At 32.1% G+C, this 21,452-nt stretch overlaps 4 protein-coding genes across 4 annotated transcripts in view; 1 reads left to right on the top strand and 3 right to left on the bottom strand.

The window, feature by feature from the left end:
• The window catches only part of LOC140439277 (histone H4 transcription factor-like), a 28,103-nt gene extending 18,763 nt beyond the window's left edge, over nt 1-9,340 (bottom strand). Inside the window, exon 1 of the mRNA XM_072529094.1 lies at nt 9,179-9,340. Coding sequence (XP_072385195.1) covers nt 9,179-9,340 — 162 coding nt within the window. The remainder of the gene's footprint in view (nt 1-9,178) is intronic.
• On the bottom strand, nt 907-3,822 carry LOC140439280 (uncharacterized). The gene is made up of 4 exons (XM_072529096.1): nt 2,922-3,822; nt 2,655-2,866; nt 1,892-2,248; nt 907-1,059 (listed from the first exon to the last, which is right to left on the bottom strand). Exons 1-3 carry the CDS (start codon nt 3,104-3,106, stop codon nt 2,034-2,036), a joined length of 612 nt encoding a protein of 203 aa, XP_072385197.1. The 5' UTR covers nt 3,107-3,822; the 3' UTR covers nt 907-1,059; nt 1,892-2,033.
• Dysb (dystrobrevin binding protein dysbindin) lies at nt 3,933-4,938 on the top strand. Its single transcript, XM_072529095.1, has one exon. It carries the CDS (start codon nt 4,057-4,059, stop codon nt 4,774-4,776), a length of 720 nt encoding a protein of 239 aa, XP_072385196.1. The 5' UTR covers nt 3,933-4,056; the 3' UTR covers nt 4,777-4,938.
• A 6-nt stretch (nt 9,341-9,346) lies between the features above and the next one.
• PolZ2 (DNA polymerase zeta subunit 2) lies at nt 9,347-10,303 on the bottom strand. Its single transcript, XM_072529097.1, has 4 exons — nt 10,189-10,303; nt 9,845-10,133; nt 9,622-9,787; nt 9,347-9,484 (listed from the first exon to the last, which is right to left on the bottom strand). The coding sequence occupies exons 1-4, from the start codon at nt 10,202-10,204 to the stop codon at nt 9,362-9,364; spliced, it is 594 nt and encodes a 197-aa protein (XP_072385198.1). The 5' UTR covers nt 10,205-10,303; the 3' UTR covers nt 9,347-9,361.
• Nucleotides 10,304-21,452: the final 11,149 nt, after the last annotated feature.

The raw sequence follows: 21,452 nt of genomic DNA, 5'->3' as shown, positions 1-21,452 counted from the left end.
CCTAACATTTAAGGCAACCGATATTTTGCTTCCTAACAGTTTAGGCGTTTCTTTACCAACTATTTGACAGTTATTCATATAGATAGCGTGCTATGATTCATATAACCTAAAAGTTTGTTGTGTAGTGTATAATCACAGTATAGATAACAACTATAATCTTGTTTTTTATTTTATTATGGAAGCAATTGAATTGTTAGAAATGTTGGACAATTTAGATGATAATTCTGAGGATGAAAGACGTCCGCGAATTCTAAAACGCCGAAAACGCTTCGAATAAATTCTAAAAATTTATTCCAAGAATACGATAATTTCGATTTTTTTCGACGTTTTAGGATTAAAAAAACCACAGCATTGTTGATTTTACAACAAATTGAAAATCAGCTGGAATTTCATGATGACAGGTAAATATTTCACATATTTTTGCATTTGAGTAATAATTATATATATTTTTTTACAAATGCTTCAGTATCACCCATGAACCAGTTGTTGTTGACCCTACGTTTCTTGGCTACAGGTAGTCATCAAATTGAAATGGGTGACTATCTTGGAGTAAGTCAAAGCACAGTTTCAAGAATATTGAAACGAGTATTAAGTGCGGTAATAGATTTGTCTCCACATTATATCAAATTTCCAGAAAGAAATGAAGAAAGAGATACAATCAAACAACAATTTTATGAAATAGGTGGATTTCCCAATGTTGTGGGCACAATTGATTGTACTCATGTGAAAATACAATCTTCAGGTAAATTTTTAACTTATACATTTGTTAAATAATTCATGTAGGATGTATGTACCAATTACTGAAAAGTACCATAGGTGTAGAAACACTCAATAAAATTAATCTGTTGCATCCTGTATATACACAAAAATATTAAATGTAACATTCTAAAGAAAAATCAAACAATATAATATACCTTTATAGTTTTAATGGAACATTTTGTTTTATTTTTTAGGAGGAAATGATGCTGAATTATTCCGTAATAGAAAAGGATATTTAATTGGAATTAAAGTTTATTTTTTTCAAAATTTCCTTCCACTCTGCACTAAGTTCATCACCACCTGTAAAAAGAATAAATATTTATAAAAAAATTATTTTTTCAGGATTATTTGATGACACCGTTTTTAAATCCAAGAACAAATGGTCAAATACAATATAATACAGCACATATTAGAACCAGGAATACTGTTGAAAGACAATATGGTGTTCTAAAAAGAAGATTTCCAGTTCTAGCATTAGGAATAAGGCTTAAATTGGAAACTGCCATTGAGGTAATATTAGCCTGTGCTGTGTTACATAATATTTGTATCATTGAGAAAGAAGAGCAACCACCTCAGGATTTACCTAATGTTGATGAATACATAGATAATGGGCAGATACCTGAAGTAAACAATCAAAATGTACATGGAGTTGTGAGAGACGTTTTAGTGAATACTTATTTTGATTGATTTATTAAATGTATCATTACAAATAAAGTTAAATATAAAATTAGAGTGTAGTAGTTAAGCTATTTATAGTGTTTTTGTTGGTAATTTGTATAACAGTTAAATATAGTATAAATATAGTAGAGCTCACTTTTTAATTTTAAAATAAGTCATTGTTTGTTTGTTTGAGAAGTTTTAGTTAATAATTATGTTAATCTATTTTGTAATATAAGATTCAATTATTGTAATTTGTATAACTACAATAAAATTAGAGCTTATTTTTTCTTTTAAATAAGTTCTTGTTTTGTTTCATTATAAGGTGTATAAGAAGTTTTAGTTATTGTTTTAATCGATTTGTAGTATATTAGGAGAAAGAAACTATAAAACTATTGTTATTTAGTTAAATTTTTTGTTTACATGTTTTAGACATTAAAATTTGTATAACTACAATAAACATAGCAGAGCTTACTTTTTAATTTTGAGATAAGTATTTGTTTTATTTGCAAATTTTCTTCCATGTCCTTCTTTTTCAGAACATGAATTTCCTCTGCCCTCCTACTATCTTCTTTAGTTTTTCTAATATTTTCTTCAAGAAGTTCCCTTTTTTTTCTTCAGTTATTTTTTTTTAAATCATTTAATGATGCAGTTCCCCCTTTAGGTCTTCTTCTCATTGTGTATGGTGTATCCACGATAGTAGTCACCTCTTCTGATGTTGATGGCACTTCTGCTAACACTACAACATCTGGGACACCTTCAATGTTTAGATCATTGTCCTCCACCATCCACTCCATATTTACAGGTGCCTCATCCTCATCTTCATTAATTTCTGTAATTATTAAAAATGCTGCTTGAATTTACTGAAGCAAAGAACTATATATTAAGTTCGATGACAATTTTTTTGTAATTCAATGAAATTTACTTGAAGAAATAATTAAATAATGGTGATACAAATAACATGATGTTTACTGTATGAATCCACAAGGAAACTAAGTTCCTGTAGCTGGCTGTACACCATGTATCACAAAAAATTTAAGTAAAAATCCTTTATAAAAGGTATATAAAATTTATATAGTACCTTTTATAAAGGATTTTTACTTAAATTTACTGTATGAATGTTTAATTAGTACTACTGGTTTTTGGTTCTCTATCTGGCACTATTCAGGACCAGTTCACATAAAATGTGTTTAAAATTGAACAATTGCTATATACAACAGTTTTATTGATAAACTTACTAATGTTAGTATCCACTTGTTGGTCACAGTCCCTAACATTTAGAATGCCTGTGGCACCCCTACCCATCATGTTGATGACCTCCTCCAGAATGGGATCTTCCTTTATATCTGGTGGACCTCCACCTGTAGCTAATACTGATTTCTGCTTACTTCGGTAAACTTTAGCCTCAGTTTTTAATTTGGCAAATACTTTTTTTAAGCTATCCACATTCCTAGAATTTTTTTGTTTAAATATTTAACATTACAAATACAAGTAAAAGTACTTACCGGTTATTTGTGCCAGTAGCATTAAAGGTACAAGTTACTTTTTGCCACGCATTGTCTTTCATTTTATTACTTGCACCATCAGTTTTCTTTGACATTCTTATATCAAATTTCTTTACCAATTCAACCAATTTCATCTTCTCCTCTTTGGTAAAATTGGTACTTCCGTCCCTTTTTTTATCTTCCATGATAATTATATTATTACACTAAACTAATTTATAACTAGATTTAATTCCTACAACTACTGTGAATCTATAATAATCTACAACTACTGTGATAATGACTATCCTAAAATTATAATTAAATTTTAATAATATAAAACAACAATCTACTGCTACTACACTAAATTAATTTATAACTAGATTCAATTTCTACAACTACTGTGATAATCTATAATAATAATAATCTAATAATATCATATACTAATCTACAGCTACTGTGATAATGACTATCCTAAAATTTTAATTATATAAAACAACAATCTACTATTAGAGGATCAACCAGAGAATAATATCTAACGAACAATTTTTGAATTTTTTATTTGCGATTTTGTGGTTAAAAACAGAGAACAACCCAACACAAACTACAAATAATTTCTTCTTTTCCTACAAGGAATAAGGTATTTGTCCACTTTTTACCATCATTAAGTTAGGTTTTTAGTTATTCTTCTCGATTCTGTTGGCATTACGCACGAAATATATAATGTTGCCAGATTTACTACTTCCTAACAAAGTGTTTCCTAGTTAAGCGATGCTTTTGTTGGTGAATATCAATATATGTACTAGGTATTGCCTAACGTTAAGCAATACCTAGTTAGGTGATGGTTTAGGAACGTTCGGTGAATACGGCTGTAAGTCACTTTAAAAAAATCTTATTTACAATTTAAATTAAATCGCAGATAGATTACGAAAATACCTTAATTGTATCTATTTAGTAATAGTTTGTGAGTCGGAATATTAGCCACAATCAATTTACTGTCAAAGTCAAACACTAGACGTAAAACATATGTGTCAAGTCATTTTAAATTTGGGATTGTTTTGATATTTTTGTATGTTTTTTAACACAATCGGAATATGTAAGTTGTAACAAGAAATGTAGAATCGGTATATGGCACTATTGTAAAGTTTACGACAATAAAATGTTATCCAGTTTAAAAGAAAAAATCTTAAATGTGTCCCTATTTCATACTGGTGATGAAATACAGAGAACTAAGAAGAAATTAATAAATGTTAATGCTGGCGCAGAAATTTTAACACATTTCCAAGATCAATGGGAAGAATTACACAAAATTAATGAAGATAATGCAAGGAAAGCCGAGAAAATTGCTCAAGAGATAGACAAAATATCTAGTTATGTCAGTGATAACAAAAAAAACCTTGGTTTGATTAATCATATTTTGATAACATCCCAACTATCATCTAATATAGATAAATGCTTAAAAAATATACAGGAATTATACAATACTTCACAAACTATAGAAAAGGATTTAATACAATTAGAAGACCTTATTGAACAAGCAGATTTTAATAAACTAAAACAAGAACATGAATATCATTTAGAACAGTACCGCTCTAGAAAGGAAGACTCCCTTGCAAGTTTTAAAACAGAACTTAATGCTAAACACTTGAAAACAATCGAAGAGTATGAAATAAAAAAGAATGCTGTTCTCGCAGAACGCCAACAAGTGTTTCAAGATGCTTTTAAATCTGATTTAGAAATGTATAAAACCTCAGGGGCAATTCCTGGTCGAATTCAACAGAAAACTCAAAACAGCGCCTTGCTAGAAGAAATACAGCTAGATTTGGACCAAAATGAACTAGACCAATTTTTTAGTGATGAGAAATCAAGCGGCAGCTAATGAACTAGATTATTTTACTTAATTTTAGTGGTGAGATTAACTAATTTAAGGGATTAAATATTTTTACTAGCTTAAGGGAAATTGTAATAAAGTTGTATATACACTGTTATCATTTTGGAGACATTTTTTGTATATATTGAAATTTATATTAAATATTTTATGTGAATAAAATACTCTACTGAACATTATAACTTCAAAAATTACTGTATATGCACCCAATAATTGCATCACTTACCACTATGGAGGTATTTAAGTTAGTTAATCTAGTTGTATTTCTTCAAAAAAAATGTTGAAGATTTATTAAGAATTCAATGATTTATTAAATGTCTTTTACAGGTTCCGCAGTAGGTTATCAAGGTTTATATTATAGGAAAAAATGGGGATAGTGATTACATTGTAAATAAACATTTATTGGAACAATTAATTCTCATGAATTACTATTTATAGTGAACAACTACTGAAATTAAAAAGTTCAATTTAAATATTTACTGTAATATGTTTCAAAACAAATTTATTGTAGAGGTAGATTTAACAATTGTGTACAAGAAGTCAAAGTTGTGAAGAAAAAGTTTACTGATGAAGTAAATCAGTTGAAAAACCTATTGAGTTGATATATTTAATTGATTTTGCTAAGAATTTTCTATGTATTCTTATGCTACTATAGAAGCCTTCCATACCTTTTTAAAGTACCAAACCTGTTTATGGTGCATTTATATAAATATTGTCATATGCTAACAACACATCTAATGTGGTCTTAATATTTGTTTGCAATGTTAGGTAGTTGATAATTTTTAATTATTGTTATTGATTTAATTTTAATTGATAATTTTTTGATAAGCTGTTAATAAATAAACATTGCAAGATTTTTACGATTCTCATGAGATCAATAATTATCACTTTCACTGACTGGTTGTTGTGAAATTTCCATTGTTAGAGCCTAATCTTTAAAGCCTATAACATAAAATTTAGATTTTGAATTTTGGCAACAAATATGAGCCTTATGAAATATGCTTAAAAATCGGTAAATATAAACTTTCTCATTACAAATGATCTAACGTCACTGGAAATGCTTCAACAAGGACAGAATTGGATGAAATTTCTAGCTGACGTTGTGTAGTTTTGAAAAATATACACTTGTGCGATCAAAAAGGTGCAGTTTTAAATGTTTTAGATCGTTTATAAATGTCTCATCTTTGTTGCTACAACACAAAATTGAAGTTTCATGCTATAAGTTTTGAAGATAAGGCTCTAAAAATGGAAATGAAAGTGACAAATTTTACTGAAATCATGAGAATTGTAAAAAATGTTAAGTGGAGCTACATTTATTTATTTAATATCTTTATAGAAACTGACTTAATTTGTGGTAAAAGGCAAAAATTACATACGAAAGCTGCAGTCTTCGCCTTTAAAACGCAGTTTTATCAATAGGATACTCTGATCTAAAGATATCGAGTTCATACAAATTTTATTTAACAAATTGATTAGGTGCGCTTGATTGGCATTCAAAATGGTTGGTCGTTTCAAGCGTTTTTTCTGAGAAAAAGAATCATTTGTCCCAGATACATTTCTCGTTTAAAACATTTATTTCTACGGCATACAGATTCTTGGTAAATCAATGTTTTCAGTTATTTTCCCGCTTAGGTAAGGTTTTAGGGGAAAGCCTTAGAGGAGGAGTTTGAAACTTTTTTGGGGTCTAAAAATTAACATTATGGACAAAATTCATCTTGTTCATATGATTTTTAGAGGTTCAGTGGCATTTTTGACTCTGATGACTGGAGTAATGCTGTCAAATACTTAACACACTAAGTCATTCAGAAATGTCTCGGACTGTCTTTTAGAAAGGGGTAACACAAGAAGAATTTAAAATTTTTCTGGAATCATTATTTTATATGCAGACAATTAAGTTAAACTGCCTGAATGACTACTGGGAAAATAATCATCTGTTCAGTTTTATAATTTTTTCAAAGTAGAGTCACCAAAGGTTTTTTTTAATTTTAGGTGTTTTGCACTATAATGACATTACAGAAAACCCTCAAGCAAGCTGAGGAGAATGGAAAGGCCACTATTTATTAACCAAAAAGAGAAATATTCATAGATGAATCATTTTATGATAAGAAAAGTTTAAAAGTAGTCTATGATGACTTCCCACATACTTAGGCTCCCTGATCACCAAGGAGAACGTCATGACGGAAGAAATCAAGCGAAGAATAATCCTAGCAAACAAATGCTATTTTGGACTGGGTAGACATATGAGAAGCAGAAACTTAAGCCAAAAAACAAAAATAACCATATACAAAACCCTTATACAACCAGTGTTGACATATGGGTCAGAGGCATGGACCATTTCCAAGGCAGATGAAAATCTCCTGCTTATATTTGAACGAAGGATCCTGAGAAGAATATTTGGTGGCATCTGTGAAAATGGTGTTTGGAGAAGGAGGTACAACTACGAGATATATCACAGATATAAACATATATTTGGTGGTAAAGACGTAGTATCCTTTATAAAAATAGGAAGACTAAGATGGGCAGGACATCTGGCAAGATCACAGCAGAACAACCCTCCTAGAAGAATCCTTATGTCACAACCTGTGGGAAGTAGAAAAAGGGGTAGACCAAAACTCAGGTGGAGGGAAGGTGTAGATGAGGATGGTAGACAAATAGGCGCAGCAAACTGGCAACAGTTGGCAATGGATAGAACTGACTGGCATAATAGACTTGGGAAGGTCGAGGCTCTTTTATAGGGCTGTAGCACCAATGATGATGATGATGATGACTTCCAGTAAAGAATTACATGCAAAAGCTGGTACTAAAATTAAAGAAGGGCTATATGAACTTTGGACAGTCTTTATATATGGATAACTTCTATAACCATGTTAATTTGTGTTGGAAAATTACTTCAATATCTTTCAATTAAAATTACTGAAGGCATATTTTCTATATAATAGCAGAAATCAAAAAAATTTGGGGTCTTTTAGGAGCAAATCCAAGGGGTCCACTGGTCAAAAAACCAATGGTAGAACATTTCTAAGACATTATCCGAAAGGTACTAATAAAGAGAAGTTGCTGCAAATATTACTAAAAAACAGCTAAAATTAGAAAAGATACTATATTTACAATTGTCCACAGTGATTATTGAGCCGGCTTTTGTATTATAATTATATTTATATTTCAAGTTCGGCCATGTACTAACAAATTTTTAAATCTAACTTGAAACAAAAAACATCTTGTACATCAACAGAAACTTATTATTAATTTCAAAATACCTTGTACAAACCTAAGTGGCGCCATGTATACATAAATATATTTATGGGAGACAAATTTTAAGCTGAATTACTATTTGTAATAAAAAAAAAATATATCATATAGCAATACTACACAGCTTTGACTTACTTGGAGTACAACATATACTCACTGTCAGAAGGAGATGATCATAATCTAATATTACTAAAACACTAAACATAGGAGAATAGGAAATGGATATGACCTATGCATTTCAGAAGAAAAATAAATGGTCAGCTCTCAGAAGAATTTTAAGCAAAAATATTGGCCAATGACTACAAGAAAAAGTTGTAGAAGTCAAAGGATATATACAAAATGCATTTGAAAGAAGTACAACTACAGAAGAAGAGGCAGATTTTATCAGAGCTTTATAAGGCTACTGTGTTTTGGGAACTTAGTAGTCACATCACAAATAGCATTGTATAATTTAGTTGTAGTCTGGCTATCTGGTTAATTGCTGATTATGTAGTATAGATGTGAATGTGTGTGTGTGTGTGTGTGTGTGTGTGTGCACCATATATACAAGCAGGATGTTTCTTATTAGCTATTGGGACATTCCATGTCAGGGATGGAAACTTCCCCACCCAGTATATCGTAGGTCGAATACTAGCAAGCTAAATAAATATTTTAGAAATCAACAAAGATCTGGATATTGTATTTGATTGTTGTACTGGTCACAAAATACAGTTGGTAAATAGGCCAATTTATAAACATTCACAGATTAACACTAATTTCTTAATTTATATATTCTTTTTAGATGATTTCCATGTTGGAAATCGAAACATCAAAACAATTATAAAATGTAATTCTCATAATCAGTTGTGGTATAATCCCAAATGGTGGTGTAAATATAAAAAATATTTAACTGTAAAATTATTTATTTAGAAATAAAAATTTGCTCCGAAAAATGAATGATATAACATATACTGTGAAGCATGAATGATATAACATATACTGCATTAAATTATGCACCAGTATCAACACTAACATTTTTTGTAAATATGATGTTTAATTATTGCCTTTATGTTTAACATAATTTCTTCAACATGCAAATAATATTTAAAAAAAACTTTCATTTATAGTTAACATCAATGGCTTTGCTGATAATCAATTTACTTACCACAGGTTCTTCGTCATCTATAACCAACTCTGACTCAGAGGGAGAAGAGTCTTCTGAAAATCTGACAGATTTTCTCTTCTTTGGGGTCTTCTCTTTATGTACAACATGCTCAAAAACTGCTAACCTATTCTTCCTTTTTTTATTTACTTCCTGATCTTCCATTTAAAGAAAAAAATGATTGGTTTAATTTGGTTTTTCTATATAAATTTGCAAATTGAATATATCTGATTCTATTGTATGTACAGGTACTATATCAGCAGAATGACAAATATTTTCTGTTTTGTTAACTTCAACCCAGGGAAAATGCTAAAAAAACAATTTATACATTGAAGGTAAAGAAATTGGTATAGGTTTACATTGTTGAAATTTAAGTAAGACAAATTTAAAATTCCTAATAGGAAGTAAACAATTGATAAATAAACATCAAAATATCTAATACATACATCATAATTAGGAGTTTGATTAAATTCTAAATTTGAATAGGTTGTCACTTGCAACTGTACACTGAAAGTGGCATCCTCACTCAAATCATCCAAATAATTTATGGTGTTGTGAAGTCTTAAAATGAAATTCCTCATACACTGTTCCAGATCAATTAATAGAGGATCACTAAAACATAAGCAGAGTATCATATTGGGCATTTTCCGTGGGATTCTCTACACTTACGCGTCAATAATATTTTTTAGATTCAGTATTTCTAAAACATACTTCTCTTGAACAGATCCTGCTGAAAAGAAACAAATAAAGATTGTTTTTAGTTGACTCTTCTTAGAATGAAAGCTAACACTTTTTAAAACTTCTGTAATATAATTGTTTACATCAGGCTGAATACATTGATAAACTACCACACCATACTTCCGTTTTCTAGAAAAAATTGTTTCAGGGTACAGCTTCCTAATATATACAATATTATGAATTACTACCTCCAAAAATTCACATAAAATATCGGATGGTGCTACAAAAGAAAAGATTTAGTATGATTATTATCTTGTTAAACAAAAACTTTATACCAAGTTTGACAGACATAACAAATATAATAACCAACTTAAAATAACATTTTCATTTTAGCCGTCATTTTTTAAGTACTGTCATTGATTCCCGCTTAGAAATAACATTGTTGCCAAGTAATTGTTAAAAATAAAAATGAAAATCTACTTCTACAATTCCGTATTTATCTAAAATACTGCGATAATGATAATGTTATGAGATGTTTAGCTTTTAGAAAACAATTTCTGTTAAGGTTTGTCGTATTTAAGTGCCGTTAAGTTTCAATAACAGTAAGTTCCAGTGTTCTTTGTGTCCTGACCTACAGTTGGTCACATAAAGTTTGTAAAGTGAAAATATTTAAGAAGCACCTAAAAGTTGTACCTAAATAATTTATTTAAAATGGATCGTGCGTTTGAAAAAATTATGTGTATTCGGTCGACGAAACATCTTATCCAGATCAGTTGCGCGAAAGAGTGTAGAGGAACAAGATGAATATTCCAGTAGTTCCAAGGTTATACGAAGACGATTAAAGGAAGTCCTTATCACCAATGGAGAAAACCTAAAAACATTCAAATTCCAACAAACAGATAAGAATTTTGAAAATTGTTGCCAGCAAAATTGAGCAAAAATTAAAGGTTTCTAGAAAGGCGTTTCTAGAAATCTCTCAAGATTTATCTTTGCTTATTTTTGCCACGAATTTTGCTGCGTACACCAATAGGTTCATATTTCGAAAGCTTCCAGTTTCTGACACTAAAATAAGAAAGCAAAACCTATATGATAATCAAAACCTAAGCAATCTTTAAAAGGAAGTAACGGGTCTGGAATTCTGATTCAAGATAGCAGCAATCGAGTGTCAGTTTTAACAGAACATAGCGTATTTTCGTTGGTAGCGGTCTTCTAGAACAACAACAAAGAAAAATAAAATATGGCTGACCGATGAGATACTTTATGGGGGATAGGAAGATTGCAAGACGCCAACAGCAAAAACAAAGCACTTGCATGCTCTGCATGGTGATTGTAATTGTTCAACCGAATACAGAATTCAGACAAAATTCCAACTGACCGGTTAAAATCAACCTTTATAACAATTTTGAAAAAGGTATATCCCAAGGATTGATCTATAGACTAACGACTTATAAGTATCATGGGTCATCATACTCTAAAAGTTTTTTTTCGAGTCACGCATGCTCTAATTGGCTTAAAATTGGAAAAAAGTAACGAAGAAACAGAGTTTGGCTTTATAAAAGGGTTAGGTACGAGAGAGGCTTTGTTTTTAGTTAAACTGTTGATTCAAAAGTATTATGATCAACCCTAAGATGTTTTTGTTTACTATAGATTATCAGAAAGCCTTCAACAACGTTAAACATGATATCTTCTAAATAAAGATTACTCGAGATAGGAATATTCTTCTTCTTCTTCTTACGATACCTATCCGTTCCGGATGTTGGCGATCAACATGGCTATCCTAACTTTGCTTGCTGCTATTCTGAATAGTCCGGTTGTCGATGTATTAAACCACTTTCTCAGGTTTTGAAGCCAAGATATTCTTCTTCTCCCTGGTCCTCTCTTTCCAAATACCTTGCCCTGAAGAATGAGTTGCAACAAGCCGTATCTCTGTTCATTCCTCATAACATGGCCAAGATATTCTAGTTTGCGCTCTTTAATGGTGTTAATAATCTCGCATTCCTTGCCTATTCTACGTAGGACCTCAACATTAGTCACACGATCCACCCATGAAATTCTTAAAAAGCGTCTGTAACACCACATCTCGAATGCCTCGAGTTTTCTTAAAGAAGCTTCGGAAAGTGTCCAGGCCTCTACTCCGTATAATAACGTTGAAAATACATAGCATCTAATGAGAGAGATTTTGGTAGCAAGTGGTAAATCGTGACTTCTGAAAAGAGACTTCATCATTATGAACGTGAAGATGAGATAGGAATATAAGTCAAGAATATCAGAATTATACAAGAAGAGTATTAGAACCAAACGACTTAAATAATAATCAGCAGAGATCTATCCACAGATTCCTTCAATTTTTGTAAAGGAATACTCAAAACGTCAAAAACCCGAAAAAAATTCTCAATCCTTTTGCGTCTCTAAGATTGATAACCTAAACATTTTGGAGTCTGTTTATAATAAACAAATTACGCAGGAAATAAATGAGAATCTTTTCCACTTAATCTGATAGGGAAAATGTATACTTACTCGCGTGGAGAAGGAATTTTGTCATGATAGGACTTCCAGGTTGACAACCGTCGTTGTACGATATGTGGAGTCCGGCTTAGGAGGGCTGTTTGTTTTTTTAATGCCGCAGTTGAGTACGTTATGCTTTTGTTATGAGAGCTACAAAGAAAGAAACCGGACTTTCTTACCTACGACGAACTCGCAAACAAAATGAGGATAATGATTTAAAAATTTACACTTGGAACGTAGGAAGCCTTTATCAGTCTGGAGCCACGGCTCTGCTCATACAAGAAATGAGGTGGCTAGTTCAGGCATTCTGGAAAAAAATAACTGCAATATTTACTACAGTGGACATCCTACCCGACACAAATTTGGTACCGGATTTATTGTAAGCAGCAAGGTCAAACATAGTGTAATCGATTTCAAGGCTATTGATCATAGGATATGTTGAATAAGACAAGGGAAGTTTGCTAATATTAGCATTATTAGCATCCATGCTCCAACGAAAAAAAAGAAGATGATGAAAAAGACATGTTCTATGAGGCACTAGACCGAGAGTACGATGAGTGCCTAAAAAATGACATCAAAATAATATCAGGAGACTTTAATGCCAAAGTCGTAAGAGAGAATATATTTTCGCCCACCAACGGAAAAGAGAGCCTACACGTAATCTCCTGATAATGAAACGATTAACCAAATAGATCATATAATCATCGATGCAAGACACTGCTCTAACTTATTAGATGTTAAGTCTTTTAGAGGAGCAAACATAGATAGTGATTACTATTTAGTTAAAGCACGATTTAAAGAGAGAATATCCAATTTAAAAAAGGAGATCGGGAGGAGAGAAAAAATCTACATTAATAAACTAAAAGATCCCGACATTACAAATGTGTACAGACAGCAAGAAGCTCAAATAAGGACAAAAATCTTAGAAGAAGAAGACATTAACCAACTATGAGCAAATATACAAGATATTGTGTTACAGAAATCGGTTGAAATATTGTGCAAAACCAAGTCAGAAAAAAGAAATCATTGGTTTGTGGCGAATTGACCACAAATCATATTTGTGGCGATTTGCAGCATATCAAAAAACCATCAACGCAGGTTATACATGGAGAAAAAAAGAAGAGTATAGACGTCTTACAAAAGAGGAAAAACATATCCATCGACGTAAGAAGAGGGAATACGAACAGAACACTCTCATTTAAATACAGTTTATTCAATAAAAATGAAACGAGAAAATACATGAAACGGGACTACAAATTCTTAAATAATAGCCGTCGAGAATTTAAACCACGATTAAAAATTTGTCAAGACACTAACGGTGAAATTATACATGATAAAAACTCAGTTCTTAACAGATGGGCACAACATTTCAGCGAACATCTAAATATAAACGATGTTGAAGAAGGTTACAATATAGAAAATTAACAAAATCCACAACGTCAACTACACAGTGAAGACTCAACAAGAGAAGAAGTGTCAAATGCTATCCGAAAACTCAAAGACAATAAAGTCTCAGGAATCGATGAAATCTGTTCGGAAATGTATAAAAAAGGAGGTGATCAACTTTTTGCAGCAATCCATAAACTAATAGTACTTATATGAATGAATTGGTACCAGAAGAGTTGCTGAAGGGAATAATATGTCCGTTGTATACAAAGGGTGATCAACTGGAGTGTAAGAACTATAGAGGCATTACTCTGTTAGCATCTGCTTATAAAATCTTCGACAATGTATTGTTTGAAAGACTTAAACATTTTACAAAAGATATTGTTGGTCAATATTAATGCGAATGTACTGCTGGAAAGTCAACTATACATCAAATTCAAGCACATAGGCAGATTCTAGAAAAGGCACTAGAATATAACATAGATACACACCATCTCTTCGTCATACACACTTCAAAGCAGCCTATGACAGTGTGAAAAGAACTGCATTATATAATGCAATGATAGACTTTGGGATCCCACCTAAGTTAGTTAAGTTGACGCAACTAACAATGCAAAACGTGAGCTCATGCGTTAGAATTGAAGGAGAAAACTCTACGTTTTTTGACATTAATAATAGTCTAAGACAGAGGGACGCGCTGGCGTGTCTCCTCTTTAATTTTGCCTTGGAAAAGGCAATCAGACAATTAAATATTAGAATGAATGGAACTATTTTTAATAGATCGACCCAAATTCTTGCATTCGCTGACGAGATTTCAGTGAAGTACAACTAAAATATAAGTACATAATAGTATGTCTCACTTCGAAAGATAGTAAACACCTAACAAAGATTAAATAAAGTGATGAATTTTAAGTAAGTTAAAAATTTAGAGTTGGTACCGGCTGGAGAAAAGTAAGCCAAGTCCTATGTAAGTCTTTTAATTTAATTTTAAACTTATCAAAATGTTTAAAAATACAATAGCAGAATGTTTTCTACCTGGTGAACCAAGAAAATATATATGATTTCATATAACTTTTATTACATATGTATTTAGTGCAGTGGAGTGCCACGTTTAGGGTGTGTTCTTCAATTTTTTGATATTCCGTAATAATCTATGTTTTTTGTACAACCTAAAGTTTGTATGTTTAGTAATACCTTTTTGTTCAGCTAATTTGTAGGTTTTTTTAGATAGCAAGTTATAATACCGATAATATCATGATAATTATGCTATAACTTGCTATTTTAACTAAATTTTGCTATTTAAATTCACCTTTCAGCTTTACCCAGTTATAAAAGTTGAAATATAATTTTTGGAATATTTGTTTAATACCAGATTTGTCTAAATTGGCATTTTTTATTGCTATTTTCCTTGTTTGATTTATGTCTACTTTACTAATGTGTTGACATTCTATAATAACTTTTACTGGATGAACTATTGAGAAATAAAAATTGTTAATTTGCAGAAATTATTTGTTTATTACTCTCTCATGATCTTCTTTTCTCCTGTAAACTAATTAGAAGGTAAATTTGACAGGAATGTAAAGCGACAATAAAAAGTAAGTGTGTTTGCTTCTCTTTTTTACTATGTATGCATATTGGTTTTTTTAGAGGTTTAGCCTATCTTTTTATCCTCCTTAAGCCAACCTTCTCATAAGTGTTGAGTTTTCCTCGACCCTCGGCAAAGGACTAGGCGGCTTCTTTTATTTTCCCCCTTTCGTTTAGTTCCAAATTATGTCATTTTCAGGTACCTTTCAGTTCTTCCAATTTTTTTTTAAGATACCCCCATCCCAAATCTATTGACCCACGCCCCAAAGCTCACCGTTGTGTCCTTCAACGGTTTCAAGCAGTTTTTAATAAAGATTCTTGAGTTGCATCATGATTACATTTTAACAATATTTATTTCAATCTTCTACTTGTTTTTAAATAATTTCCTGGTTCTGCATTTTAGCTATGTGTCTAGTCCAACTTCATCTTCATCAGTTATACTACTGCTGTAATCATATCATGAATTTGAGTGCATAGCACTACATTTGACGTTGCGGATGAAACAAAATGACCCAACTAGAAAAACGCTCCTTATAGACCCATTGGTCAGGGAAGTAAAGTATCTTTGCAGCTGAACATGACTTAATCGTGCTAAAGACATTTTAAGAACTACCACCTAGACGCCTGTATACGTGGAAATTACCTAGAGACAACGGATAAGACGTTATTATAAGAAACCAAATAGACTATAATATACTTGTTAACAAAAGATATCGAAATAGTTTAAACAGTGTTAAAACCTACCCAGGCGCTGATATTCAATCTGACCACAATCCTTTAGTGGGCGTGTATAGAACCAAGTTAAAGAAAACACGCGGAAAAACTGTAAAAAAACATGACATGAGGAAACTGAAATGTAATGAAGTAAAAGAAATAGTCAGCAAACCAATAAACATAAAATTCAAAGAAATCGATAATACAACGGAAAGCAGAGAAGATAAGATAGAATCCCTTGATAAAACGATAGACGACATTAAAGACGATTTTATGAAGAACGAAGAAGGTAAGAATAAGACATGAATGACGACAGAGGTTCTGCAGCTGATGGAAGAAAGAAGGAAAAACAAGAACAATAACCTATGTACAAAACATTACAACGAGATATACAGAGAAAGATTACAGAAGCCAAACACAAACAACTGGAGAAAAAATGCCAAGAAATCGAAATTTTACAAAGTAAATACGACGACTTCAACGTTAATAAAAAGATAAAATAAATTGCAGTCAAATGTAAAAACAGAATAGTAAGTAAACTTGTTAATGAGAACGGAGAGGTAATCGTGGACAAAGAGAGTATTGATAATACCTGGAAAAATTACATACGAAATTTATTTTTTGATGTCACTAAAAAAATGGAGAGCTCCATTACCAGAATTTCTTAAACTTCTTGATGATGAATGTTTAAGAATACTATGTAACATATTTAATAATATCTATGACACAGGCAATATTCCAAAATATTAGCTAGCTTCAGAATTTATTACGTTACCAAAGAAACAGGGAGCGAAAAAGTGCGGAGAATATAGGCTAATAAGTCTAATGAGCCATACACTAAAACTTTTTCTTAAAATTATACATCACAGAATATACAAGCTATGCGAAGAGAGAATACAAGACACACAGTTTGGATTCATGAAAGGCGTAGGTACGAGAGATGCACTGTTTAGTCTGCAGGTATTATTTCAAAGATGCAGAGATATGACTTGCGATATCTACACCTGCTTTGTGGACTACCAAAAAGCATTTGACACAGTTCAACACTGAAAAATAATGGATGTTCCAACAAAAGTCCAAATAGATGATAAAAACCGGCGTATAATACAAAATTTATACTGGAACCAATCAGCTACAATAAGAACAAATCTTGAAGATGAACCGACATAAGCGATCCAGATTCTGCGAGGCGTTAGACAAGGATGTATACTTTTACCTATATTATTCAACCTATATTCCACACTCTTATAGGCCGATATCTCTCCTTAACGTCCTGGCGAAAGTCTTCGAGAGAATCCTTAAAGAAAGACTCGTAGACTTCACCACAGAACACAATATCATCCCACCTTACCAATTCGGCTTTAGAGAAGGGTACTCAACCAAAACGGCATTGACAGAAATCGTCACACACCTAACACAAAGTCTGAACGACGGCAAAGTGTCACTAGGTATCTTCCTCGATGTTCAAAAAGCCTTTGACCAAGTCTGGCATGTGGGACTGGTCAAGAAACTAGGGAGCATCGTGCTACCAACTACATTCGTCAGACTCATCCACTCATATGTCTCTCAACGGCAAATCACAGTCAAGGAGCGTGATCGATTCTCTACATCCTTCACTCCCACAGCGGGAGTTCCTCAGGGTTCCGTGTTGGCACCAATACTCTACACAATTTACAACAGCGACTTCCCTAACCCTAGATATACCAATACAACTACTCTACTATACGCAGACGATACAGCACTCCTTACAACAACACCACACGTCGACTCTACACTTAGGTCAGCTCAAAATCATCTGCTCCTTGTTGAACAATGGTGTCAGAGTGTAACGCTTCCGTGCTACAATAATATTACAAGGCCAGAATCGCTCGTTGTCGAAGAGAAATTGGGCGGGGTTTTCTTAAACATATAGAAACTATATCGTATCTTAAATTCAAGCACAATTAGATAATATGAAATTATAATTTATTATTGGACGCCACCCCTGGTTTATCCTCGAAGGGGAAGAGCAAAAAAAAAATTAAGATTTATTGAAAGTTTACAAGAAAACTATTCTTTATTATTTCTTAGCAATGAACAAAAAGAAAACATTAAAAGTTACGTCATCCCAAAGGGATTCCAAAATATTATTTTATGTTAACATTATCATAAACAAAAAATCTTTGTATCGTATTAAATTAAGAATTGGTTATAAAGAAAATGAATGTATATATATATTAACCCCAAATTTCGAAATTTGTTTACATTGAAAATAATATAGTAATTTATCAACTAGGAACAATGAAGAAAATAAACCTTTAAATTAAATTAGAACACTTCACTATATTTTCATTTTTTTTGAGTTCATAATAATTTCTGTTGTCTTGAAAGTAGGTATAATAAAAATTGGTACAACCTTAATCTGCTCTGTTTCTCTTCTTATTTAATCAGTCACCAAATAAACCATTGATTCAGCTACGTACTATATCAAATCACCACCATCCTAGATAAGAGGGGTTAGGGATTCCATAAAAAGATACTGCTACTGGGCCATGATCTGGAATAACTCCATAGCAATACTATCTTGCGACGAGTATTAGAAATATAATATCAGCATTATAGCCTCTATAATAAGGGTCTAAAAAAAATAAATATCTATCTGAAATATGGACAAGAAAAGGATTTATTTGCTCACCTCTGAATTGAGACCCACTTTGGAAACACGTCTTAACGGTTGGACGGTCTTAACAGAAAAGAGCGAAGCGCTATCATGGCGCCTGAATCTGGAAATTGGGCGTGAGTGACAAGTTGAAAAATATGCTCATCTACCGGATATATTTGGGAATTACAGAAGAATCCTTGAGTCGGCTACAGGTAGGTACTTGACAGATAGATGGGGCTATTAGTTTTATTAAAAAAAAATATAATCGAAATATATAATGAGTTTCTTTTAAATCTTTTGAAACGGTTACACAGCCCTCCCCACGATTTCAACTGGGTACCAGCGTGGAATCGGACTAGGCATGGTGGCACACCATACTAACCTTTTCAAAAGTGGGAATAGATATACGGAGAGGTAAGACAAACAGAATGGACAAATGTAGCTACAATCTGAACTCACAGAATCCTTCTTTCACAACTCACGTGGGAACAACTCAAAGATTTCAGAACAAAGCGAAACAGAACGCATAGAAATGACTCAACTATAAAAATGTAAACAAACAAATTGCATTCTCACTCTCAAAATGCATAGGGTATTTCACCTATAACCAATATCATGAACAAAGCGGAATAAAACAAAACATATCTACAAATCATTATTTGAGACCAAATGCTCGCATTCAATCGAAACAATATAATTAAGATATTACCATTTGAAATTTCATAAGTAATATAAAGCAAAACATACTAGTGTTGTCACCAAGATACAAAACAGATAATTTACTGCGTAGTCGTTATGAGACCTAACACAATAAAACACAAAAAAAAAATGTTATCGTTTGTTCGGAAGCGTAGAGTCTTTCATCTATGACTTAATCCACGAATAACATAAGAATAATAATACAATCGTATCATTAACGCCATAAGATACAAAATACAAATGTGTCATCATTTGTTCGGAAGCATAGAGTCTTTCATCTATGACTTAATCCACGAATAACATAAGGTAATAACGCAGCGCGTCATTATAGACACATTTAGAAATACACAAATAAAAGGAAAGAGTTACTAATAGTTCAAAATTGGGTACATTAAAGTTCTACAAAGACAAGCCTTAATAAGTTTACTGGGAAAGGTAGACATCAGAATTTCTGTAAGACACATCTATATTTAGAAACAAAAAAAAGCTGATGTTTGGTTATTAGTATGACAACTAGAATTTGTGATAACTAACGTGTATCATCCGCCTATAATAGGGACAACATTGGTAGGTCAACTTCGGGTAGGGTCAACTTCGGGTAGGGTCAACTTCGGGTAGGGTCTAAATAATTCTAGATTACATAACTAAACAGGTATTGGAGAACTAAAAAAAGTTTCCTGACGCGGGAGGCTGTTATTCTAGATTTATTACTGAAATACAATTATGAATGGCTTATCATTCCGACGAGTCAACTAGCGGGAATCCGCTTACTTCATCCCTAGCCTTCCTCAGTGTCTGGCCATTCAGAATATAGGATGTTAGACAGCAATAATCTTTTCAAACATTATTTTGGGGGGTTTCGAATAGAGAGTCGAAATTCGAAGGTCTTCACACTCATAGAGCACACTTAGGCAAAATGAACAGATACTATAATGAACTATCATTGGTAACTAGACAGAGGAATCTTGATATCTTTGGTATAGATACCAAAAAAATTACTTGGATTTATAAATCCGTAAAATAAGATAAATTGAATTTTGTATCCACTTGAAGACAACTAAAGGTATGTACAATTTATTGTAATATAAACTAACATAAGCATAAAAATATCACATTCTACCAAGGCATTCTAAAAATAAAATGAGATTAAATTTTGCAAACACCCTTAAAATCAATATAGGTTCTTGGTCGGGGTAGCACAAACTCAAGATCTCGATCAATACAAACTAGAGAGAGAATAATACCGAAGTAGAATAAGATAAGATAAAAATAAAATTTATGTCGAAAAGAAATACGACATATATACATATATATATATAGACATATTGAACACAATAAATGATCAATATTATAATAATAAAAAGTAAAACAGTTCAACGAACTGGGGTGCGAGCCAAACTGAGTTGCTCTGGAGATCGACGTGCGGAGTCTCCTACACTACTTCCAGAGGCTCGTCTCTTTGCGACAACATCTGAGATACACAAAATTATTAATTGGAATAGGGATAGGTCCACTAATCCACTTGACTATAGCAGGATGCTCCCTGACTAATAGTCAACACCACCGACATAAAACAAGGGTTGTCGAGACAGCTCAAAAAAAAATTGAAACGTGTCAACTTCCTGAAGGGAAAGAAGCACTAAGGGACAGATTTGCCGAAGCAAAGTGGTATTCAATGTACTAAGTACTAGGGTATCAGTGCTGTACTGACCCCACGCCAAAAAAATTTGGAAAGGAAACGAATCCTCTCCAGGATAAAGTTCGCGTTAGCGCAACTCTTCCTGTACAAGGGCCCGGAGGGATTGAATAGTCGCTGGAGAAGGTAGCAAAGATTAAGTACGCAAAGGCGTAAAGGGAATCAACTAAAAAATTAAAAATTAAGAATGGACTGAACATTTTAGAAGAAAGGTTTTTAAGAAAACCTATTTATTCGGTTTCAGACAAATCTGAATTATCCGACGAAATACTGACCGGTTGATAAGTTTTAGGTCTGAATAAAACAAAAAAATAAACAAAAATCACGACATATTTACATGCAAAATTAAACTGGATGCTCGATTTGATGAATCG

This window comes from Diabrotica undecimpunctata, chromosome 4 (assembly GCF_040954645.1).
Source record: "Diabrotica undecimpunctata isolate CICGRU chromosome 4, icDiaUnde3, whole genome shotgun sequence".
Taxonomy (NCBI): Eukaryota; Metazoa; Arthropoda; class Insecta; order Coleoptera; family Chrysomelidae; genus Diabrotica; species Diabrotica undecimpunctata.
This window is presented reverse-complemented; position numbering and strand designations above follow the sequence as displayed.

What these genes read in the sequence shown, in the direction of transcription:
- LOC140439280 (XM_072529096.1), bottom strand. Translation starts at nt 3,106, where the DNA reads ATGGAAGATAAAAAAAGGGACGGAAGTACCAATTTTACCAAAGAGGAG. An exon ending in GCTACTGGCACAAATAACCG is followed by an intron (nt 2,867 to 2,921) that starts GTAAGTACTTTT and finishes AAAAAATTCTAG; the next exon opens with GAATGTGGATAGCTTAAAAA. An exon ending in ACAAGTGGATACTAACATTA is followed by an intron (nt 2,249 to 2,654) that starts GTAAGTTTATCA and finishes TAATAATTACAG; the next exon opens with AAATTAATGAAGATGAGGAT.
- Dysb (XM_072529095.1), top strand. Translation starts at nt 4,057, where the DNA reads ATGTTATCCAGTTTAAAAGAAAAAATCTTAAATGTGTCCCTATTTCAT.
- PolZ2 (XM_072529097.1), bottom strand. An exon ending in CTAAAAAATATTATTGACGC is followed by an intron (nt 9,788 to 9,844) that starts GTAAGTGTAGAG and finishes CTTATGTTTTAG; the next exon opens with TGATCCTCTATTAATTGATC. An exon ending in ATCAAACTCCTAATTATGAT is followed by an intron (nt 9,485 to 9,621) that starts GTATGTATTAGA and finishes TTGTTTTTTTAG; the next exon opens with CATTTTCCCTGGGTTGAAGT.